This window comes from Corythoichthys intestinalis, chromosome 6 (assembly GCF_030265065.1).
Source record: "Corythoichthys intestinalis isolate RoL2023-P3 chromosome 6, ASM3026506v1, whole genome shotgun sequence".
NCBI classification, from domain to species: Eukaryota; Metazoa; Chordata; class Actinopteri; order Syngnathiformes; family Syngnathidae; genus Corythoichthys; species Corythoichthys intestinalis.
In genome coordinates this window covers 19,555,028-19,581,231 of record NC_080400.1, presented here as the reverse complement: position 1 = coordinate 19,581,231, position 26,204 = coordinate 19,555,028, and the positions used below count along the sequence as shown (strand labels likewise).

The following is a 26,204-nucleotide window of genomic DNA, read 5'->3' as shown; positions in this document are numbered from 1 at the left end:
GGTGGGAAACCTTCAAGACGGTGTTTACTAACCTTTAATTTTGTATAAATGCGATATCATATCGGAGATATTTCCTCCTTGGTAGCCATCCTCCGCATACATGTTTTAGATGTCAGTTGGCCGTATGTAATTTTTCTGTATTCCCATACCAGCGATTTCGTTTTCTTCTATGGGGGAAAAAGTTCAGGAGTTTTACCTCCTCCAGCCATCATGTAGCACAGCTGATTCACTGACACTGAGCAACAACCGGTGTGGAGGGGTTGAGCCTTACAGCTGCAAGCAAGGGATTTCTCCGTACATTTTTGGGACATAAAATATAGCTGATATCTTAGGGGTGGTATGACGGAAAATTTTTGCGGTTTGGAAACCTTGTTTTAATACCATGGTATACCTTGAAAGCGGTATTCGGAACATGTCTACTTCTAGCAAATGTACTTACAGTACTTCAAATGAATGCATTAATATGTTTGTTTTTCTACATAATTGATTTTTAGTGGGAAAAGCAGGACTTTCTTTATTAAAATGTACTTTCTGACCACCATTCAATTGTTAGTTTAAAAGAAAAAATGGCCTGGGGCCAAACTTTGTGCCAACCTCTGCTTTACACAATCTTGCCCAGAGGCAGCAGAGAGAGGCTCCAGCACACTCGTGACCCAGAACAGGATCAACAATATAAAATTAATGGATGGCTGAAAGATAGCATGAGGCAAATTATCAAATCCCACATTCTTTGGCTGAGATCTCTACAATTGTATTACATAGTTTGGTGCAACTCCATAAGCACAAGTGCATAGTGGTAGTAGCATCATTCTGGTTTTTATCTGCAGAAACAGAAACTCAAGTGGAGCAATTGTAAACAGTTTCAAATACTACTATATATGAGCATAAATCCATCATTCTCCTGCTAGAAAGCCTAAAAAATAAAAAGGCAAGGTTTATGGAAAACATCTAAAATTTAATTTGGGGTGAGTCAAAGGCATTTTAAATAGAGCTAGATGTGGGCTGAATCTTAATGAAGTTGAGTTTGAATGTGATTAGTTAATTTTAAACACAGCCACACACCAGCTTTTCGAGGGTGGCAGCTTAGTGGCTTTTGATCATTATCAACAGAGCAAGTGAGGGGAATTAAAAGCAGTTTCAAATATAAGAACATCATTAAATTTAGGCACTAAACTTTCAAATAACTGTGAAAAAAGATCAATAGGTATGTTACCATTTACAATGATAATGGCCCTTGCATCCAAATTAACAAAAGAATCCCCGCATTCAAAACTGAAACATGAATCCAATTGCAATTTTGTGTTTTCATCGGAACAAGATTGTATTTATAGAGCTGCCTTGTTTTGAGCAAATTTGCTAAAACAAAAAAAACAAAAAACTTAGAAGTTTTCGAAATGCGAGCCTTGTACTAATAATATTTAAAAAAAAAAAAAAAAAATCCTGGATGTGAAAAGAATGCAACACTTCGAATACACCATTCAATATTTACAGCATTTTTGAAACTTCATGAATCAAACTTGTGTTTATGTCAGGTTTAAGCTGCCCTGAACATTAAACGAAGACACAAAATTGGGAATGAGAAGTCACACAACTTAGGTTCGTTGCTCGTGAGGAGAACTGAGCGGAACAATATCCACACCAGCTCTTCCAAGCATCTCAATGTTCGCTTTTATTTTCTTTAGAGTGATCCCTGGTTACACAATGTTGTTGCAACACTTAAAGGAAGGGGGGACATACCAGTTGCAACAATGCATTGGTCTTGTCTATGAGTGGGTGTGAGCGTGTATGTAAGTCAGTATGCTTGTTATCTTATCACATCCGAACCAACAAATAAACCCAAACATGTCCTTGCCCTCTGGTCAAGGCACAGTTGTTTTCCGAGGCACCAGTTGACCAGGTCGCCTTGCCTTTGCCCTTTTTCTTTTTCCTTAAAGCACATAAAGAAGCATCTACAGTCATGAATGAAAATTTTGGCACCCTTGGAATTTTTCCAGAAAATACAGCATTTCTCACAGAAATTAATGCAATTACAAATGTTTTCAGTATGAACGTCTTTATTTCTTGGATGTGCATTGGGAAAAACTCAAAACAACTGAGGAAAAAAAGTCCAAATTTACACAGTTTTAGAAAAAACTCAAAAAATAGGCTGGACAAAATTGTTGGCACCCTCACCTTAATATTTGGTTGCACATCATTTGGAAGAAAAGGTAACACTTACAATAAGGGTCCCTTAATTAACATTAGTTAATGCATTTTTAGACAGTAACTCATGTATAAGTAGTATGACAATAATTCATTTAATCCCTTATCTGACATTTATTAATATATTAACATGAGTTAATGCATTAGCTAATGCATTTTAAGACAATAACTAATGTTTAAGTGACGTTACAATAATTAATATAATTGCTTATCTAACATTTATTAATATATTAATTAACGTGAGTTAATGCATTAGTTAATGCATTCGTTAATGCATTCGTTAATGCATAACCAGACAGTAACTAATAGTTTGGTAAAGTTAAAAATATATATAGGCCTATATAGGGTTAGGGTTTGTTAACTTAAGCATTTATAATTTCTTAGTTAAGGGACACATGTGCTACACTTTACAATAAGGGTCCAAAAAGCATTCAGTAATGGTTAATAAAGGTTAAGAGGGGGGGAACTTAAGCATTTATAATTTCTTAGCTAAGGGATACGTGTGCTACACTTTACAATAAGGGTCCAAAAATATTCAGTAATGGTTAATTAAGGTTAAGTAATACTTAACTCAGAAATTATAAATGCTAAGTTAACAAACCCTAACCTTAAACCCAAACCCTATATAGGCCTATATTTTTTTTTAATTTTACCAAACCATTAGTTACTGGCTGGTTATGCATTAACTAATGCATTAGCTAATGCATTAACTCATGTTAATTAATATATTAAAAAATGTTAGATAAGCAATTATATTACTTATTGTAATGTTACTTAAACATTAGTTATTGTCTAAAAATGCATTAACTAATGTTAATGAAGGGACCCTTATTGTAAAGTGTTACCGAAGAATATAATAGAAAGAAGTCGCTTCCTTTAACCCTAAACAAGTTTCGTGCACCCCTCACATGGAATTTTGGACCACTCTTCTTTTGCGAACTGTTCCAGGTCTCTCAGATTTGAAGGGCGTCTTCTTGCAACAGAAATTTTGAGATCTCTCCATATTGTTCAATGTGATTTAGGTCCGGACTCATCGATGGCTACCTCAGAATTCTCCAGCGCTTTGCCTCCAACTATCCCTTGGTACTATTTGTGGTATGGTTTGGGTAATTGTCCTGTTGGAACACCCATGACCTCTGACGCAGACCCAGTTTTCTGACACTACGTCCTACATTCCGACCAAAAACACCATATTGCATGACTCCGTGCACACTATCAAGGCACCCAGTGCCAGAAAAAAAGAATGAGGCCTACAAAGAAAAGAACACAGTGCCTATCGTCAAACATGGTGGAGGTCCAAGGATGTTTTGGGGTAGTTTTACTGCCTCTGGTACTGGCTGCCTTGACAGTGTGCAGTGAGTCATGAAATCTCGAGGCCATCAAAATGTTTTGGGCCGCAATGTAGGATGTAGTGTCAGAAAACTGGGTCTGCGTCAGAGGTCATGGGTGATCCAAAAGGAAAATGACCCAAAACATACCTCAAATAGCACAAAGAAATGGTTGGAGACAAAACGCTGGAGAATTCTGAAGTGGCCATCGATGTGTCCGGATCTAAATCCCATTGAACACCTATGGAAAGATCTCAAAATTGCTGTTGCAAAAAGGCACCTTTCAAATCTGAGGGACCTGGAGTTCGCAAAAGAAGGGTGGTTCAAAATTTAATCTAAAAGGTGCACGAAACCTTTTGATGGTTATAGGAAGCGATTCCTTTCTGTTATTTCTTTTAAAGGATGCGCAACCAAATAATAAGTTGAGGGTGCCGACAATTTTGTCCTGCCCATTTTTTGTGTTCTGTGTAAAATTGTGTACATTTTGGCTTTTTTCCTCAGCTTTTTTGTGCTTTTTCAATGCAAATCCAAAAAACAAACACATTTGTAATCGTGTTAATGTCTGGGAGAAACTGTATTTTCTGGAAAAATTCCATTGGTGCCAATAAATTAGTCCATGACTGTACAGTGTATCACAAAGGTGAGTACACTCCTCGCATTTCTGCAGATATTTAGATATATCATTTCATGAGACAACACTGACAAGATAAAACTTTAACACAATAAAAAGAAAGCCCACAAACATTTTGCGAAGACATGTCAACAAAGCACATGGGTTACTGGAACCATGTCCTATGGTCTGATGAGACGGGCGGGCTTTCTTTTGTACCGTCTTCTGAAGAGGCTTCCCCCTGGGGTGACAGCCATGCACACCAATTTGATGTAGAGTACGGCGTATGGTCTGAGCACTAACCAGGATGACGCCCCCCCCACCTCTTCAATCTCTGCAGCAATGCTAACAGCACTCCTGTAACGACTCACATGACATTTTGGAGTGAAAATGACAAGCAGTTCTCAATTTGGACATTTAGGGATGTGCATTTTTTCATAGGGGTGTACTCACTTTTGTTGCCAGGGGTTTAGATATTAATGGCTATATTTTGAGTTATTTTGAGGGGAAAATAAATTAACTCTATAAAATAAGCTGCACACAGACTTCGTTTCATTGTGTCAAAGTTTCATTTTGTCAGTCTTGTCCCATGAAAAAATATGCTTAAATATCTACAGAAATGCGAGGGGTGTACTTACTTTTGTGATACACTGTATATGTACAGTGACCCCTCGTTTTTCACGGTTAATGGGGACCAAAACCTGCTGTGTGTGTGTTTTTGTGTGTATTTGTTTAATGTATTTTTTCAGATTTAGTATTGGAAAGAGATACATTATTGAAAATACATAAATTAAAATAATTGAAGAAAATATATTTTGATAAATGGTTTCTAAGCACTTCAAATATAGTAAATATGTTTTAAATGTGTTACTGTCCCACCAAATTTTTAAACAAGAATAAAGTAGAAAAATGCTGTCTTTATATTTGAGTGCGTCCACTCAAATCAACTCAAGCTGTTCATTTACACGCAATGAGTTGCCAGAGCAACTGTTTAACAAGTTAAATGATGACTGACACATGCGGCGCTTTGAAGTTTCAACTTTCAGGCATCTGGCAAGATCAAACTATAACGTCTGTCAATCATCGAACTTTAATAAGCAACTACTGTGCATTGCTTGACCAAGAACAGGAGCAGGAGGGAGAGGGAGACGACGTGATCGCTTCAGGACAGCTCATCTGTATTTATCTATTTTAGGAGTGGGAACCTCAGGGCACCTCAGGATACGATACGATTTGCAATACAAGGCTCACGATAACGATTATCTCACGATATATCGATGCAGCGATTATCGATATTAATACATGATATTTTACACAATATAAGTGTTGAAACGAAAAAAAAGAGTACTTTTTCTATTTTGAAATATCTTTTTAAGTCATTTATTAAACAGTGACACCTTTTCTGTGCAACATTGCTGTAAAATATGAATCTACTGCAAATTGTGTACCTGAACATATAGAGGAAACAAACTCATAGCTCTTTGAGAGATCATGATGAATGGCACCCTTAATTTCTTTAAAGTTTTAAATCTTAAAAAAATAAAATAAAATAACAGTGCTGTAGGTGTCAGTCAGCAGTTGAGCTTGGAGTGGGGCAAAGATAAAATTGGTGGGTCTTTTCTTCGTATATGACCTTCATTGCCAAAAGCATTGGTTTGAGCACTTCCACCATCTGTTTCAACATTTGAGATGTCGGACTTACAATTTTCCTCAACTTAAAAACAACAAAATAAAACAAAAAAATATTAGTTACTTAATAGCTTTTGAGTTGAAATCCAGATTTCTTTTTGTGTGTTGGAAGTATTGAGTGAATTAAAAAAAATTAGGGGTGTCAAACAATTAAAATTTTGACAGTCCTAAAAAAAATATGAATTGAATGTATAGAAATTAAAAATGCAATAATTACCTATTTTTAATATGTAGGCTACATTAATTATCATGCACATCACCTTATATATCTATATATAAGCTATTCAAACCATTTTTATAGCTTATTGCATCAAAATGGCAGTAATAACAGTTTGTGTAGTTAACTAGATGGAAAATGGTTCTCAAATAATATCAAATAAATCAGTAAATTCATGTAGGCTTGTTCGATATTCATTTTCATCCAGTTTAGGGTCCTGGTTTATTTTATATCACTCAACACCAAATGTCATCAAAATAATAAATGTAAATTAAAGAATCAATTACATTGCAAACCTCAAGTAATGAAAGCGGAGCAGTGAAGAAATCCGTGTCCACTTCGTCACCAGCTGCCAGTGAACCTTATTTTTGTTAGACAATTCTTGCATACAGCAAAGTCCTTGTTCACCTTACTTCCTTTCTCGTTGGTGTAAAATCTAAAGAGTGTCCACATGTGTGATTTGTAGCAATATTTTTGTCACTTTTTCCTCCAACGTTCCCACGAAACTTTTTTATTTTTTTCAACCGACTTGGAGCTTCCTCTCTTCTTCTCTTGACGACTTGTGCACACTTTACCTTCACCGCCACTCTTGAGCGCCCCTAGTGGACCACCAAGGAATTGTTCAACAAACATTGAGCTGTTTACAGCATCCAATGGCCAATATGTCAAATAAAAGTATTGATACTTGGCGGGAGCATATCGATAACTAATCGGGTTGCAAAATATCGCTATATATCGCTGTATCGAGATATTGTCACACTCTTAATCTATTTATTTTTTATTTTTAAAAAAATGCGATGGAGTGAGGGTGCGAAGTTTGAAATGTGTAGTAGCGAGGGATCACTGTATATGAGCAAATAAATGATAACTTTTATACAATTACTCCAACAGTTATCCAAGTGTGTTATCATGAAGTAAAGTCATCATAAAGTTAAGCAATCGTGTGAAACCGCAACGCGGTCTTCTTCACTGCCTGTCTGGTCCATTGCCATTGGAGTCCATCACGTCACATCAGGAATTTCCTAATGCATATCAAGTAGCTGGCAGAGCATCAACCCTAACAGTAAGCGGTTTGAAGTTTTACAAAGCATATATGACATTTTTCCATGGCATTTATTTGCTCTCGAGTGTGCGTTCCTGCTTACCCAAGCTGACGTGCACATTTTCCCTTCCTGCGAGTCGCACTGACTCACCGACGGCACCACTCCACTTCCCCCGACCGGCCCAAAGAGAGTTGACGGCGGGGCCACCTAAGGGCCATTTCATTCCCTTATATCTTATACACCTCATCTGTTATTCCGGCTCACAGCTCCTTCATCTTCCTCCTGTTCCTGTAGGAGTCATGGTGACACCCCACACCATTATACTTTCAGTCACACCCCCACACTCAGACCTCTGCCAACTCCCACTGAGATCAGCAAAAAGTGATTTTGCATGTTTAATGCTTGAAGATCAGGTCCCTTTCTTTTTCTTTCTTGCCACAGTTTGTGGGTGGAAGTTGTTCTCTGTTTGCATGAGCAAGGTACACAGTCCCCTAAAGAAAATGAACGCAAATTTATTTCGGTCAAAGAATCTGCGAGAAGTTACGTTGTAGTGAGCAGTGCCCAAAATGTTTCGTTTTGGTAGCAGTTGTGGATAAACGCGGCATTCAATTCAATTCAATTTTATGGGTATAGCCAGGGGTGCACATAAGTGGTCTGCATGCGCGCATGCGTACTGGACGTAGACAAACGCGCTGGCCCTCAACGGCTTCCATACGCTTTTGCGTACCGATGGCTGACCACTGCATTTGCGGCAGACACGAGAAAATAACTTCTCGAAATGTCGAAGAGGCAGGCCCCACTGAGTAATTATTTCCATGTTGCCCCAACCCCGTCAAAAGACAGATGACAGAGACGTCACCGGAGCTACCGAAAAAAAGGACTTTTGCTGAAAAGTGGCTGCAGGAGGTACCATGGCTAGAAGCAAATGATGCTCGCACGGAAATGCAGTACAAAATGTGCCGTGAGAATCCCAATGTCGCTGATAAGAGCAGCGCATTTTATGTAGGGTCAAAGAATTTCAGCCATCCAAACTTTGAAAAGCACGAAAAAAACAGAGCATGTGGCAATTAAGCAAACTATTGATGTCAGACAGGACCCCACTCGCCCTTTGGACAAGTGGCGGAATAAAGGTAATGAAGAACAGCGCCATGCACTGACAAACGTGTTTTGCTCGCATTTTACAAAGCTAAACATGCACGTTCAATGAGGTCTTATGAGGAGGACATCCCACTTTTACAAAGGCTTGGAGTTAATGTGGGAGCCGCAAAATGGCCTTTATTTTGAATTGGTGCTTTTATGTTTATTTCTTTACATTTCACTTCAAAGTAGTGGCAATTTTGTTGTGCCAGTTGTTGTTAATCAAGCATTAATTGTTCATATAATTAATTAAAGTTAATTGGCTCTAAGTAAAGCTTGTCATAATTTTATCGCATCAGGTGGGTCAGCTCTCAAGCTCAAAGAGGACCAAGTCACATCTCCAGGTCCTCCTCTGAGAACCTGGGCAAAAAAAATATGTGCACCCCTGGGTATAGCCCTATATCACAACAAGGTTGTCTCAGAGGGCTTTAAAGAGTCAATTTGATACACAGTCAGATACAGTAAATGAATGAGATGAGTTCCTGTCCTCGGCATCCCCCATCCTTAGACCCTCCATGGCGGCAAGGGAAAAACTCCAAAAACCCAGTGGGAAAAGAGAAACCTTGGGGAGAACCACAGTCAGGAGAGTCCACTCCCAGGACGGACAGGCTATAGAGCCTACCCACGTACCACGTGCTCGCTGTATGGTTCCGCTCACTTGTCCGTCAAAACATAGTGTTAACCTGTTACGGCTACGTACATTTCTCCTATTTACGGCGTGTTTTTCTGCTCCTTAACATTAATAATCAAAATGGTGAAGGCGTGTGTGGCTGTTGGTTGCACTAACAGAGAAGATGGAAGGAGAGACTTGAAGTTTTACCGTATTCCGAGGGATCCAAAGAGGAGAGCGAAATGGACGGCTGCAATTCGACGTGAAAACTGGACACCAAAAAATCACCACAGACTATGTAGTAGTCATTTTATATCCGGTAAGATGCATTTAATATATATTTAGAGGGTTTTGGCCTGACAACCACAATTAAGATCATTTGCTAGGCTAATCGCCTACAACATACGACGTAGTACGACATAGTTTCAAATTCAAGATGTTTGTGACTTCCCTTTCTTCCACCATCGTTATTTTTTGAATAATATTTAGCTGGTACCAAGTGAAAGAAACTGGCCTCGTCTACGGGGCTGACAAATAACCACAATTAAGATCATTGCGAGGCTAATCGCCGACAACACACGACGTAGTACGACATAGTTTCAAATTCAAGATGTTTGTGACTTCCCTTTCTTCCACCATCGTTATTTTTTGAATAATATTTAGCTGGTACCAAGTGAAAGAAACTGGCCTCGTCTACGGGGCTGACAAATAACCACAATTAAGATCATTGCTAGGCTAATCGCCGACAACATACACGTATGTATGTAGTGAGAGTGCTATCGCTAAACCATATAAACATTAAAAGCCTTAACTCCATTGACAAACGACATGAAATACATTAGACTTGACAGTGGATGTTAGCAATAACAAAAGATTTTGAATTGAAAATTTCGTAACTCACCTTTCCAAGCACAAGATAGATTCCTGCCGAATTTTCGTGGACGAGGACCTGTTTCACCTAACCAGCAACGAAGTATTTATAAGCCTCCAAGCTCTTGAAATTTTTCAAATTTTCGTGAGAATAGGCTGATTTAGTGTGGACAAGATAATTGTAAATATCTGCGTAGCAGATGTCAGGCAGACTGGGCGAAGACAGTGGGTCGAAAAACATCGATTTGGGCATCAAATATGGATCTGGCGACTGTATAGAACGAAGCTTTTCCTCATAACGCCTTTTATGCAACAGATCCAGTGAGTTTGCGGCATCAGAAAGCACCGGGTCTTCCATGAAATGCATTTTAAATTCCGCCATCAATTGAAAACAATGCTAATACAGAGTCAAAATGACGGACAAGTGGGCGGAACCATACAGCGAGCACGTGGTACGTGGGTAGGCTCTATAGATGCACCAGGGTAGATGATGGGTATTGGCAGAAGGAGTTCCAGTTTGTAGAGATGCAATGGGGAGAGGGAACTTGAGGGGGTCCATCTAGCCAGATGAGACGGTGGGGGGGCAACGAGGACATTCATCCAGCCAGGGGTCAGGATAGACAGGCGGCTGCGGCTGAAAAAATAGCCCCTCCCCCCATGGGGAGGGGGGAAAGGGGACCGCGGTTGACTAGTGATGAAGAGAATAGTCAACTAGATATTAGAATTAGAAAAGAAAAATAAAGTAAAGGCTATTGGTAGATCGAGTGAAAAACGGGATAGGACTCAGTGGCTGTACTTCCCCCAGCATTATAGCTCCTAGAGCAGCTTAGACTGAATGAGTCCAGTCTGTTTTCAACTAGCCTGACCATAACCTTTGCCAAATAGGAACGTTTTTAGTCTAATTTTAAATGTACATACTGTGTCGGCCTCTTTAATATTAGCTGGAAGCGGATTCCATAAGACAGGAGCTTGGTAACTAAAGGCTCTAGCTCATACTGTACTTTTACAGACCCTGGGAACTACCAGTAGACCAGCATTCTGAGAACGAAGTGTTCTCTTGGGGCGATATGGAACCAGAGCCTCTGTGAGATAAGATGGCCCAAAACCATTAATGGTCTTAAATGTAAGAAGGAGGATTTTAAATTTAATTCTAAACTCGACTTGAAGCCAGTGAAGGGCTTGGAGCACAGGGGTGATGTGCTCTCTTCTATTAGTTCCTGTTAAAAGTCTTGCTGCTGCGTTCTGGACTAGCTGAAGACCTTTTAGAGAACCATTATCCCCTATTACAAGATGGTTAGACTTCCTGTTCCTATTCCCATTGACTAAGCTTACAGTGGTCAGAAGGAAAATGAAAAAATTGGGTTCCTCGAGCAATACTGTACATTTTGTCAAAACAGTGAAGCCTCATGATATGAAATCCATTCCATGAACAAGTACGTGAATTTTCTCCATAAATAATTGAACTCCAGTAAATGCGTACAAATCTGTACTAGCCGTTACCTGATTGTGGAACATGAATGCTTATGCTCTTTACAATGATCAATAACATACATACTCTTTTTATGTTCTCTGATTATTTTTTGCTTTGTTTCAATTCCGAGTGTTCTTTTGTTTTTCTCACCACTGTCTTTGGTCGCCATAATCCTGGGGGACATTGTTTAATGTTGACTTGTAAGCACAAATTTGGATGCACTTTGATACAAAATTCTATCACAAGGATGAGTAGCTGGGGTGGGCAGATGCACGATTCTGCTGATGCGAGATGTTCTTACGCCACTTAGCGGAACGCCGAGACACTTGGAGAGACGAAGCAAGAAAGAGCATGCATGCCACCTGGCGGAATGCCAGGGCATTCGGACATGCGGTGTGAGAGATATTTTTCTGGATTTCACTTATAGAGTGAAAATTTGCTCGCATAACAAGACTCATTTTCTCTTGTGATGGTGTTCGTATCATTAAAAACCCGTAAGGTGAGGTGTTTATATCATGAGGCTCCAATGTACTGTACATTCAAGTATCTGTTTAAGTCTTACATTTCCAAAATTATAACCCTGGTTCATTTTCGTGCGCTCCCGCCATATTAGGAACGGATGTGACACGGGTTCTCTATCACCCACCAATATATATTGAGTGAAATGCCCGATCTTTGTTATTGTCATATTTTCCGGAATCAAAACAACATTTATCTTTGTTTTTCACTTGTAATTAAGTCATCCATACGTTTCGCATTCCTCCACAATAGTTTAGAATCTGTGTGAGCTGGGACCACTGACATTTTGCCTTATAACAATGCTGCGTCACAACTGGACCTTCTGCTGGCTAAGAAGCAAATATGGCTGCACGCCAGTGTTGTTTTTGTCAACAATGACGATAACGAAAATATTTCATTGACGACAAATTTTTTCATGACGATGACATGTCGATGACGAGCTAAAAACGTGGTTTGGGAGACTTGAACATAACAAGATGAATGCCAATTTTGGTCTGACGAAACGACAACAAGATGAAAATGCGACATAGTTTCTGTCATATGTTGACAATGTGTGAGTCAGCATGACATTTTTATATTGTACGTGTAGTACTTCAGCTTGCCTCGTAGAGTGTTTGGGTCGTGTCACGCATGTGAGATGTGCTGCGCCTTTCCCTTATTCTTTTCGCCGGAGTTTAGGACGTGTTTCAAGCTAGGCTGCGCTCCATCTTGCTTGTTTGAAAACACATGGTAAGATTTGTTTTCTTATCTTGGCAAGAAAGAATATGCAATGTTGCTTTAGACTTTAAAGGTCTGTGCTGAGTGATCATCACACACTAAATGTAACTCGTCGCGTCAGCATTGCATTCACGTTAGCATTAGCATAAACTTTAGCAGGGCGAGAATCCTCTTAAACGCTCGGACATCTTGTTTTTACATACAGTTTGTAGCTTCTACATGGGTTCAATTGAAAATAATGTACATGACTGCTTTTCCTGCTGAATGTGTATTATGTAAGGCTGTCAAATGATTAAAATTTTTAATAGAGTTAATCACAGCTTAAAAATTAATTAATCGTAATTCATCGCAATTCAAACCATCTCTAAAATATGCCATATTTTTCTGTAAATAAATGTTGGAATGGAAAGATAAGACTGATGTATAGATTCAACATACTGTACGTAAGTACTGTATTTGTTTATTATAACAATAAATCCACAAGATGGCATTAACATTATAAACATTCTTTCTGTGAAAGGGATCAACGGATAGAAAGACTTGTAATTCTTAAAAGATAAATGTGAGTACAAGTTATAGTAATTTTGATAGTTTGTATATTGTGACTAAATATTGCCATCTAGTGTATTTGTTGAGCTAAACGAAATATTTGAATAGAGTTTGACCAAAGTCTGAGTATTATTTTGCATAGCTATTTTTATTTGGAATGCCAGTTCTCTTTGCATTGAGCGCTTTTGTTTTTGTGAACATTATTATTATTTTTTTTTAGAGCGATAGGAATATTATTTTTGTTGTGCTTTCACTAAATGATACTGTAGCGACTTAACTGTTCTTAACTGCCCAAATGCATGATGGGAAGTTGGTCAACCATGACTGTCAGTGGTGGCTTCAAATGGTATATCTTCTCTGCGTTGTGTTCAATTCAGGGTGTTAAGAAAAAGATAATGTCCTGTCATTCCTCCCCACATCGCTTACCATACTAGATATATTTATGGTGGAAGAGATGTCAAAGTTTATACTGGTAATTAGCGGGGCTCCAAAGAATGCCTGTGTCCATTCCACTCGCTTGTCTCTGCCTCTTAGCTCTCAATATACATAAAACAGCGCCATTGTAGTCTGTTCACGGCAATACGTGAGTGGGTCGTTCCGCGCATGCGTTAATTGCGTTAAATATTTAAACGTCATTAATTTTAAAAACTAATTACCGCCCGTTAACGCGATAATTTTGACAGCCCTAGTATTATCATCACAAAGTTGGTGTTGTCCCTGTGGACGCGACAATATGTGCCTGTCTATGTTCATTCAAAATTGTTGGGATACATTATTTTTGGACATTTTGAGTAACTGTCGACTAAAACTACACGAAATTTGTTTGAGATTTTGTCGACTAAAACCAGATGATGATGAACACATTTTGAAATTACTAAAATATGACTAAGACTAAAAGTATGTGTTTTGGTCCAAAAGACCTATACTAAATGGCCTATTTGTGCAGTTAGCAATTCCTTTAGGCATGATAATCCCTAATCAAGGCGACTCTAATCTTCTTGTTTATAACATTGTTGCGTTGTTCTATGTTTACCAAAAGAGTTGAGGGGAAGAACTTTGCCAAGTACTTTTTATTATTTATTTGCATCTTACAGTTTGAATGGGGAAAGGTTGTGCTCTTTGCTTGATGTCAGAATGTTTTTTTTGCCAGTTTTTGCAACAAAACTCTGCAAAACCATTGAATTACCTTCCTATTGTTGACACTCTGATCAACATGAAAGCAGAGAAAACTCATGAGAATCGCCTCTTTAAACTATGACCACATTCAATCAGCTCTGTTTATCATAGTTGATTCTGTTCTCCTCTCCACTCTGACTCCAACAAACAAACATTCCCATAGCAAAGAGTCCAATAGCTAATTTGAATTCCACCCAGTTACACGTTGAATCCGACAATGCATCAGGACTAAATTAGAAGCAATCATTTGCTCTTCCTATGCAGCTTTCATAACAGAAGAAGGGTTGATACTGTGATAAATGGCATAATATCATATTTCTAAACCAGAAGTTTCCTTGATGTGTTGGATCACTGACTTTGAACGTAGATGATTAGAAAAGTTCTCGTGAATTGACAATGTAATGTATTTCGCATTTTGTCACTAAGATCTCTATGAATATGTAATGAAAGGTTGTTTTTTTCTATTTTGTGTGCTTTTTGGTCACATTCTGCACTGTTGCTGTCGGGTTCCATGAATATCACCCTCAAAATAAAATAGCACTTGAATAACACTAATCAAAAGACTCATATAGTCTGATATTTGATGTTGATCACTATATAATTTTTGTGCGTGGCGCATGAGAAGAATGTTTGATGTGCCGAGGAAATTAAAATTGTTGTGTCCATCCCACCCGTGTTGTCATTTATATATCTATTAGAGGTCAAGGATTGTCCTCTGATGTAATCTCATGTTTTGGGAAATTGGAAAAGCAACCTGCAGACGTAATTTTGTATGATTCAAGGTCAAAAGAAATAAATCACCAAGAAAGGAAGGGTTGTCTAAAATATATATACAGTGGGGCAAATAAGTATTTAGTCAACCACCAATTTTGCAAGTTCTCCTATTTGAAAAGATTAGAAAGGCCTGTAATTGTCAACATGGGTAAACCTCAGCCATGAGAAACAGAATGTGGGGGGAAAAAAAAAAAAAAATCACATTTTTTGGATTTTTAAAAAATTTCCAAATTAGAGTGGAAAATAAGTATTGGTCACCTACAAACAAGCACGATTTCTGGCTGTCAAAGACGTCTAACTTCTTCTAACGAGGTCTAACGAGACTCCACTCATTACCTGTATTAACCGCACCTGTTTTAACTCATTATCGGTACAAAACACACCTTTCCACAACTTCAGTCAGACACTCCAAACTCCACTATGGCCAAGACCAAAGAGCTGTCGAAGGACACCAGAGACAAAATTGTAAATAGACCTGCACCAGGCTCGGAAGACTCAATCTGCAATATGTAACACTTGGTGTAAAGAAATCAACTGTGGGAGCAATTATTAGAAAATGGAAGACATACTAGACCACTGATAATCTCCCTCGATCTGGGGCTCCATGCAAGATCTCACCCCGTGGCGTCAAAATGATAACAAGAACAGTGAGCAAAAATCCCAGAACCACACGTGGGATCTAGTGAATGACCTACAGAGAACTGGGACCACAGTAACAAAGGCTACTATCAGTAACACAATGCTCCACCAGGGACTCAAATCCTGCACTGCCAGACGTGTCCCACTGCTGTAGAAAGTACACGTCCAGGCCCGTCTGCGGTTTGCTAGAGAGCATTTGGATGATCCAGAAGAGGACTGGGAGAATGTGTTATGGTCAGATGGAACCAAAATAGAACTTTTTGGTAGAAACACAGGTTCTCGTGTTTAGAGGAGAAAGAACACTGAATTGCATCCGAAGAACGTCATACCCACTATGAAGCATGGGGGTGGAAACATCATGCTTTGGGGCTGGTTTTCTGCAAAGGTACCAGGACGACTGATCTGTGCAAAGGGGAGAATGAATGGGGCCATGTATCGAGTTATTTTGAGTGAAAATCTCCTTCCATCAGCAAGGGCATTGAAGATGAGACGTGGCTGGGTCTTTCAGCATGACAATGATCCCAAACACACAGCCAGGGCAACAAAGGAGTAGCTTCGTAAGAAGCATTTCAAGGTCCTGGAGTGGCCTAGCCAGTCTCCAGATCGTAACCCCATAGAAAATCTGTGGAAGGAGTTGAAAGTCCGTGTTGCCCAACGGCAGCCCCAAAACATCACTGCTCTAGAGGAGATCTCCATGGAGGAATGGGCCAAAATACCAGCAACCGTGTGTGAAAAGCTTGTGAAGAGTTACAGAAAACATTTGGCCTCCGTTATTGCCAATAAAGGGTACATAACAAAGTATTGAGATGAACTTTTGGTATTGACCAAATACTTATTTTCCAACATGATTTGCAAATAACTTTTTTAAAAATCAAACAATGTGATTTTCTGGGTTTTTTTCCACCTTCTGTCTCTCATGGTTGAGGTTTACCCATGTTGACAATTACAAGCCTCTCTAATATTTTCAAGTGGGAGAACTTGCAGAATTAGTGGTTGACTAAATACTTATCTGCTCCACTGTATATATACAGTATCAAGTGTTGACTGTATATACCAATTCATAATCATTGTGAACAGTGATGAAATGCATTTACAAATGCATCTGCCAGAATGTTAAAACTGATGCCACTGGTTGAAGTTACAATGTTGTGATCGGGCTATGTTCACACTGACAAAATTTCCTTCATCCGATTAGTTTTTGGGTTAAAATTATGATCGGATGCATTGTTTTCATGGACCCAAAAATGATTGACCTGATAAGGACTTGCATGTTCATGCATCGGAAATTTGGTCAGAACAAATTATTTTGACATGTGCAGATTGATGTTGGCAGCACATCGTGTCGTAATTATAGTAAAAATAGTAAGAAATTAAGTTTGTTAGAGAAGGTTTATCAGTAAATTGCATGATTTTTTACGCTAGCAAAATAAGGTAGTGTACACATTTATTTCTGTTTTTTAACCAAGTGTTCGCTAAACTGTTCAATTACAAGCAAATACCATTTCCATTTTTATGCTCTCTTCTTGCTGTTTTTGCCCATACATACTAAATTGAAGTCCACGTCTACTCTGTCTGTTTGGGTTTTTTTTTTATTGCTGCAAAGACAAAAGCACATGAACAGGATGTATGTATGCAAACAAAACATCGCTCTGTCCAGTTCAACATTAAACATTAGCGATATTTCGAGATTTTAACATCTATAACAAAAGAATAAATCACACACCTGCTGTCTTGCAATTCGAGGTGTTAAAAGGTTAGATGGGAGGTGAGCATATCGGTAGTTTGCATTGACTAAAAACACATATATTGGAGTTTGTTTGTTTTGTGTTATGGTTTTTTTTTTTTTGTCCTGGACAATATGTTATCAAAGTGGACATTTATTGAAACAGATCACAGGTTTCTTTCCCAGAAGTTTCCATCATTTCTCAATCTTTGTATTGTCAGTTTAGGATGTGTCCTCGTCATTCAGAGTAGCAAATCCTCACTAATAAAATTAATAATGAGGCTACCTGCCGCAGGAAGGCCTTGTAATTGGTTTTATACATGCTTTATGCCACTGTTGATTGAACGCATGGCTTGTTTGTTTTTTCCTCAAGCAACCACAAACACGGCAACGGCACTATGTTTCTTAATTGCCTTAAGTCTCACATTTCCACCATGTCTGTCGCCGTTTGGGGATCCTCCACCGTCTTGTGAAGGTCATCGCGTTCCTCCTTGAGAGAGAACGCAGGCAAACGATTCTATTGGCCTTTACCAGCCGCTGGACATAATGACTGATAGTGTGTTTATTGTGTGTGCATGCAGATTGGCCTGTGGCACTCTGAAGATGGACTGTCTATGGAAAAGAAGCTCCCATCGGTCAATGTGACCGACACGCTCTTCAACACGACTCTCACCATCACTACAATACTAGTAAGTGGCCAAGCTTACATCATAGTCAGACATTAGTTTGGCTCTGTTTGAGTAACATTTCAGAAATTGGCATATGCAAATCAGATTTGCATTTTTCTAGCCAAACTCTGCCCTCTCGGGATGGGTAGAACGACGGCGTTCAATCGCTTTGCCCAGAGAGCCTTTATCAGAAGTATCAGCCAGAGCTAATAATTCACCTTGTCAGGATGTCTCATCACTATAAAGATCATGCATCTTCACTGGTTTCACTCTGCTACCTGTTACCATTTGTCATCAAAGATAGATTCATTCCTCAAAATGTCAATTATTCATTTAGCAAATACCTTCACATATAGGCATATATTTTCTTTGGTTGACTAGTCTTAATGTTACCACCCAGTCCTTGTGAGCATGTCAAGGTGTCTACACTGTTGTTGAGGGCTAGATCAATTAGCTAACATTATCATGAGTGCAGATGCTGCACCAATCCGCCTGTCGATCTCCAACTCCCTCCTGCACTCACCCGTGAACAAGACCCCAACATACTTGAACTCTTTCAATTGGGGCAGGATCTCATCCCCGACCCGGAGAGGGCACACCACCCTTTTCCGACTGAGGACAATGGTCTCAGATTTGGAGGTCCTGATCTTCATCCGAACCGCTCCAGTGAGAGTTGGAGATCACGGCTTGATGAAGCCAACAGTACCACATCATCTGCTAAAAGCAGAGATGCAATCCTAAGGCCACCAAAATGGACTCCCTCAACGATTCGGTTGCACCTAGAAATTCTGTCAATAAAATTTATGAACAGAATCGGTGACAAAGGGCAATCTTGGCGGAGTCCAACTCTAACTGGGAATGAATTCCACTTACTACTGACAATGCGGACCAAACTCTGACACTAGTCGTACAGGGACCGAACAGCCCTTACCAAGGGGCTCAGTACCCTGCAGTCCCGAAGCACCCGCCACAAGACTTCCTGAGGAACATGGTCGAACGTCTTCTCCAAATCCATAAACCACATGTAGACCAGTTGGGTGAACTCCCATACACCCTCAAGAACCCTGCTGAGGGTGCAGAGCTTGTACACCGGTCCACGGCCAGGACAAAAACCACGCTGCTCCTTCTGAACCCGACAGTCTACTTCCTGACTGACCCTCCTCTCCAGCACCCCGGAATAGACTTTACCGATGAGGCTGAGGAGTGTGAACCCTCTATAGTTGGAACACACCCTCCGATCCCCTTACCACCACGGTCTGCCAATCCTATTTCTTGATGTCCACGCGATGTTGTAGTGGTGTGTCAGCTACGACATCCCAACAACATCCAGAGCCTTTAGGAACTCCAGGCATAGCTCTTCCACTCTGGGGAACCTGCCCCCAAGGAGCTTTCCAACCACCTCAGTGACTTCGACCCCAGAGATAGGAGAACCCACCTTGAAGTCCCCAGACTCTGCTTCCTCAAAGAAAGGCGTGTTTGTGGAATTGATAAGGTCTTCAAAGTATTCTCCTCCCCGACTCACGACGGCCCGTTTTGAGGTCAGCAGGACCCCATCTCCACTATAAACAGTGTTAATGGTGCACTACTTTCCTGAGACGCCGGATGGTGGACTAGAATTTCCTTGAAGCCATCCGCAAGTCGTTTTCCATGACCTCGCCGAACTCCTCCCATGTCCGAGTTTTTGCCTAAGCAAACCGCCGAAACCCTTTTCCACTTGGCCAGCCAGTACCTGTCAGATGGCCCTAGAGTCCCACGGACCAAAACGGCCCTGTAGGACTCTTTCTTCAGCTCGACGGCATCCCTTACCGCTGGTGTCCACCAGTGGATTTGGGGATTGCCGCCACGACGGGCACTGACCACCTTACGGCCACAGCTCCGGTCGGCCGCCTCTACAATGGAGGCGCAAAACATGGCCCACTCAGACTAAATGTCCCCCACATCCCTCAAGAAAATAAAACAATAAAAACCTTGTTTGCATTTGCCTAACAAATTAAAAATGTATACAAGTTTGATTGAAAATTTGCATATCACCTGCTTTGATTGATCCTTTTGTCTGTTAATTGTCACAGTACAACCATAAATATTAAATTTTTATACATCTCTTGCTGCTCCTTCCTCACACCTGAATCAGGTGTTAAAGTGTAAATAAGAAATTTGCCCAACGTGGAGTCTGAGCATTCTGAGAGAAATAATACAGACATATTTTCTTGGTCTCATTCACACGGATCTTTCCTTTTACATGGAAGAGGTGCGGAGGAAGATGTAAGCGGTCCGAACAAATTAGGCAGTTCTTTCGGAACAGGAAGCTGGTTTGATAGAATGAATGGCCAAGCTCAGAGGTTTGATTTCATTTTACAGATATCAAGTCCCTGGACCAAACTTTAGAAACCACTGCGGGGGCAATTTTCAGCAACTCTCACAGCACATTCATCACGATATGATTGCTGTGTCTCTCTTATCTCACTTGTGCAAAGCACGTACAGAATTTCTTAACTTGGAGAATTTTTGTGAGCTCTTGAATTAGCACTTCAACTAATAATAGACACCTGCTTCCAGCATGTGTCTGCGCAAGAATTTTTGACTCTATTCCGTGGCTCTATACAGCGGTTTATTACACAATTCCCATCACAGTCACAGAATTGACTATCACTTCACCGCGGGCCCCTCAGGGCATGTGTTTGTAATCATTGATCCCATTTTTACACTGTAGTGAATTCATGGTGTTTATTACCACTGTGAGTGCAGACGTGTGATGGAAAAAGCCAATTATTTGCTTCCGGTAGATAAAATTGTCTTTATATGTCGTTTTATTACGCTTTATCTTGGTACTGAAATGCAGTAGCTTGTCAAACTCTATAAAAGTGAACCTGTTTGCATTTTGATAACTTCCCTTACCCGTGGCTTGAGTTGGAAATGTATACTTTTTCAAATATGAATAGACAAGGTAGATAAAGATACAAGTGACCCAAATTACAATGTTGTTTTTTTTCTTTTCAACAATTGTTGCATGGGTGGAGGCAGGGGACTCAACTCACTAGACCAGTGTTTTTCAACCTTGTCTGAGTCACGGCACGTTTTTGCATTGGAAAAAATGTCGTAGCATTCCATAAACTTAAAATGGTCCAAAAAAATTTCTGTATATTTAACTATAAAATAATTTCTCAGTATTTACAGTATACTTACTCAGTGTGAAACCTGAGCTTTTTTAGATGAACACAAAGCTGATATCCTGGCAGGAATCTTATTTAACAGCTCTTAGTCTTTTAATTAAAATTAAAGGAAAGAACATGCATGTAAAGTGTAATTTACCGTGTATGTCCCGGGGCAAAGCTTTTGTCGACATCTGTGGTAAGCAATTCAAATCTGTTTATTTTTGTTGCACTTCAAGTGTAGGATAAATCTGTTGCTGGTGAGGTGCAATAAATATTACAAGGTACTATAACACAACTACCTGTCTGTTCTTCTCTATTCAACTGACTCGAATACTGCTCAGAAAATTTCAAATTCTTTGACATACAACAACTTCTTTTTAAAGTAACGGAAATAGTTACTTTCCCTGGTAACTAGTTACTTTTACTATAGAGTAATTCGGTTACTAACTCAATTACTTTTTGGAAGAAGTGGTGAGTAACTATAACTAATTACTTTTTTAAAGTAACGTGTCCAACACTGGAAATAAGTGAAAGTATCTGCCAGCGCTTCAAGTAAATTTTACTCGGATTTCATGAAATAAGAAAAATTGCTGGCTTAAAATAAGCTTAACAGTCTTATTTTAAGCAAAAAGCTTCTATATTTAATCTTTTTAAAAGTCAGAAATGTTCTTAATTCAAGAATAGATATTGTTCAAAACATTATTTAAAAGCTTTTTTTTTTTTTTTTTTTTTTTTTTTTTTTTTTTTGTTAGGTGAAAAATGACCGACTTTCAGATTTTTGGTCTGAATAAGAATAAATGGTTATATTTACTAAAAGTAAGTGGAAGAATCTGACACATTAATCTGTTAACTAGCCTTTAAAACTCAAAACAAGATAAAGAAAATTATTCGACTAGATTTAGGAAAAATTATCAGATTAAGACATTGTACTGTAAATTTACAGTGTGAAATTTACTAAAGTCAATACAGATTTATTTTGCATTAATCATTTAGCCTATCAATTAATTAGGTTCTTATTGGTGAGAAATGTAGCCCTGACCGCCGTTTACCAATTTGTTTAGTTTTACTAATGTCCCGTCCCCAGCAAAATGTGTACATGCAGGTTATGATTAAGGTTATATTGTCCCTACCAACATTGAGGCCAAGCCTACACCCTTGGAAAATACGGTAGACTTACTGAGACATATACATAAACAAGTTATACAATGAATTCAACTGTTATCTCAAGGCATCACTCTATTACCGGAATTAAAAAATGTTTTGTAGAAGAGGGTACATCACTGTACTTTTTGGCACGCCAATAAAAAACCAAGAATTATGGAAGAAAAATATTTATTTAGAGTAATTCGAACCTGAAAACATGCCATTTAAGAAACAGTTATGGATTTTTTCCCCCCAAAATGTACATCATGTACGAATGCATTCTTGAAATCTGCTGTGGACCACTGTTGAGAAAAAAGTGCAGACTTGATCAAGCGGCAGCACTGCAAGACCTTGAGCAAGTAAACACTGCAATTTTAGTAACCATAGTGAATTCAGGATGTAATGCAAAGTCAATGAGGAATCTGAAATGTAGATTTCAAAAATGCATTCGACGCCATTTAAAGGACTTTTTTGTTTTTAAACAAAATTTCCGTAATTGTTTCTTAAGAGGCATGTTTTAAAGATTCAGTTACGATGAATGATTTTTTTCCCCCTCCGTCACTCCTGGTTTTATTGGATTGCAGATATTGTGGCACCTGTGTGCTAGTATTCTATTTAATGTCCAAATGAGGCATCCAGCACACTTATCAGTCCACCACCAGACTCTTCTTGGCCTGGGAATAAGAGGCTGCTTTAGAAGTCATGACTTTTTTTTGCCTTAGAACTTCTGCTGAGTTCTAACTTGTGTGTCAAAAAGCATATGAACATTTCCATACAACTCTCAAGCATATCCCGAGGTGTTTAGTAATTTAGGGCTATTCAAAATGGACCTTACTTGACTCTGTTACATTAACCTGCGTAACATATTGAATACATTCGGAGCAGTGTTGCTTTAGGGGGCCCTTTTAATTTTTGTCTTAGTCTTTTGGATGAAATACTCACAGTGGTATGAAAAAATATCTAAACCTTTTGGAATTTCTCACATTTCAGCATGAAATCAGCATCGAGTGTAATCTGATCTTTGCCACACAGATGTAAAAACACTGTCTGCTTTAACTAAAACCACTGAAATATTTATAGTTTGTAATATTTTAATGAGGATAGCATGCAAACAATGACAGAAGGGGGAAAATAAGTAAGTGAACCCTCTGCCTAAGGAGACTTAAAGAGCAATTGAAACCAATTTTATACCAAACAATTTAAGTCAGGTGTGTGCCCGATCACTGATGAGTGGTTTAAAGCTGCCCTGCCCACTATAATACACACATCTGGTAAGAATTGTCTTGATGAGAAGCATTGTCATATGTGCATTCTGGCTCAGCAGACACTGTTTTTTCATCTGTGTGATTTTGACAAAGATCAGACCACATTTGGTAGTGATTTTATGCAGAAATGTGAGAAATTCCAAAAGATTCAGATACTTTTTCATACCACTGTATTAATTTTACGCATGGTTTAGTCTTTTTTAAATTTGTTAGTGTTCGTCTCATTTTCGTTGACAAATAATCAAAAAGTTATCGTCGCGTTATAGTCATACGCGGAAATTCAGGGGGCGGGAGAGAAGGGCATATGTCATTGCACATAATTGAATTTCCAATTTCCATTTTAAAATGAAGACTTTGCCAATAAAATGTTGTCTATAAAAGTTGCAAAGCAATAAAACAAACCACAAAAATGAAAGAAAGGAACAAAAAAAATATTTTTACAATGGGTCAAAATTATTTTTCAAAGAGATCATGTGACTAGCACCTTAAAGACGGTAATTTGCTTTGCTTCGCCCAAAAAAAAAAACACCTAAGGACAAAAGAGGCCAGATGGATTTATGTAATATTTTCAAACCTAAGCTTTCAAAGCAACAATAACTACTGAGCGAGAACCAAGGATTCAAGATGCGGACCATGAAATGCCGGAGAGCATAGCCAAAAGGGTGAGCGGAGTTTCAGTTTGCCCTAACCCTAAAAAAATGATGGGAAAAAAAGAAATGCTCATTTTCAACGTATGATTATAAACGTTCCTGGCTGCAATATTCAATCAAAATGGATGAGGCGTCTTCTTCTCCACTCGGTAAGACAGAAAAAATGTGCGCTCTCACACACGCACGCACACACATCCCTAAATACACACACACACACACAGCTGGGATGGCCTTATGTACGAGTATGGGCTAAGCTACTGTCCGAGCATATACCGTGGGGCAAATAAACATTTTAGTCAACCACCAATTGTGCAAGTTCTCCTACTTAAAAAGATTAGAAAGGCCTGTAATTGTCAACATGGGTAAATCTCAACCATGAGAGACGGAATGTGGAAAAAAAACAACAGAAAATAACATGGTTTGATTTTTAAATAATTTATTGTCAAATCATGGTGGAAAATAAGTATTTGGTCAATACCAAAAGTACATCTCAATACTTTGTTATGTACCCTTTGTTGGCACTAACGGAGGTCAAACAATTTCTGTAACTCTTCACAAGCTTTTCACACACTGTTGCTTAATTTATTTCTAAATTAGAGAGGAAAATATGTATTTGGTCACCTACAAACAAGCAAGATTTCTGGCTGTCAAAGAGGTCGAACTACTCCTACCTCGTTACCTGTATTAATGGCACCTGTTTTAACTCATTATTGGTATAAAAGACACCTGTCCACAACCTCAGTCAGTCACACTCCAAACTCCACTATTGGCCAAGACCAAAGTGCTGCCGAAGGACAGCAGAGACAAAATTGTAGGCCTGCACCAGGCTGGGAAGACTGAATCTGCAATAAGTAAAACACTTGGTGTAAAGAAATCAACTGTGGGAGCAATTATTAGAAAATTGAAGACATACAAGACCACTGATAATCTCCCTCAATCTGGGGCTTCATGCAAGATCTCACCCCGTGGCATCAAAATGATGACAAGAACGGTGAGCAAAAATCCCAGAACCACACAGGGGGACCTAGTGAATGACCTACAGAGAGCTGGGACCACAGTAACAAAGTCTGCCATCAGTAACACATTGTGCTGCCAGGGACTCAAATCCTGCACTGCCAGACGTGTCCCCCTGCTGAAGAAAGTACACGTCCAGGCCCGTCTGCGGTTCACTAGAGAGCATTTGGATGATCCAGAAGAGGACTGGGTGAATGTGTTATGGTCAGATGAGACCAAAATAGAACTTTTTTGTAGAAACACAGGTTCTCGTGTTTGGAGGAGAAGAATACTGAATTGCATCCGAAGAACACCATACCCACTGTGAAGCATGGAGGTGGAAACATCATGTTTTGGGGCTGTTTATCTGCAAAGGGACCAGGACGACTGATCTGTGTAAAGGAAAGAATGAATGGGGCCATGTATCGAGAGATTTTGAGTGAAAATCTCCTTCCATCAGCAAGGGCATTGAAGATGAGACGTGGCTGGGTCTTTCAGCATGACAATGATCCCAAACACACAGCCAGGGCAACAAAGGAGTGGCTTCGTAAGAAGCATTTCAAGGTCCTGGAGTGGCCTAGCCAGTCTCCAGATCTCAACCCCATAGAAAATTTGTGGAGGGAGTTGAAAGTCTGTGTTGCCCAACGACAGCCCCAAAACATCACTGCTCTAGAGGAGATCTGCATGGAGGAATGGGCCAAAATACCAGCAACATTGTGTGAAAAGCTTGCGAAGAGTTACAGAAAACTTTTGGCCTCCGTTATTGCCAACAAAGTGTACACAACAAAGTATTGAGATGAACTTTTGGTATTGACCAAATACTTATTTTCCAGCATGATTTGCAAATAAATTCTTTAAAAATCAAACAATGTGATTATCAGTTTTTTTTTTTTTTTTTCCACATTCTGTCTCTTATGGTTAAGGTTTACCCAAGTTGACAATTACAGGCCTCTCTTTTCAAGTGGGAGAACTTTCACAATTAGTGGTTGACTAAATACTTATTTGCCCCACTGTATCTGGTAAGTTCTTACATTGCGTTTCCGGGTCATCAACATTTTT

General features: G+C 39.2%; 1 protein-coding gene across 10 annotated transcripts in view; it reads left to right on the top strand.

Moving 5' to 3' along the window:
* The window catches only part of grik4 (glutamate receptor, ionotropic, kainate 4), a 734,878-nt gene that overhangs the window by 638,566 nt on the left and 70,108 nt on the right, over window positions 1-26,204 (top strand). For all 10 annotated transcript variants that reach the window (XM_057839364.1, XM_057839368.1, XM_057839359.1 and 7 more), the window contains one exon: window positions 17,856-17,963. In XM_057839364.1, the coding sequence (XP_057695347.1) occupies window positions 17,856-17,963 (108 nt within the window). The remainder of the gene's footprint in view (window positions 1-17,855; window positions 17,964-26,204) is intronic.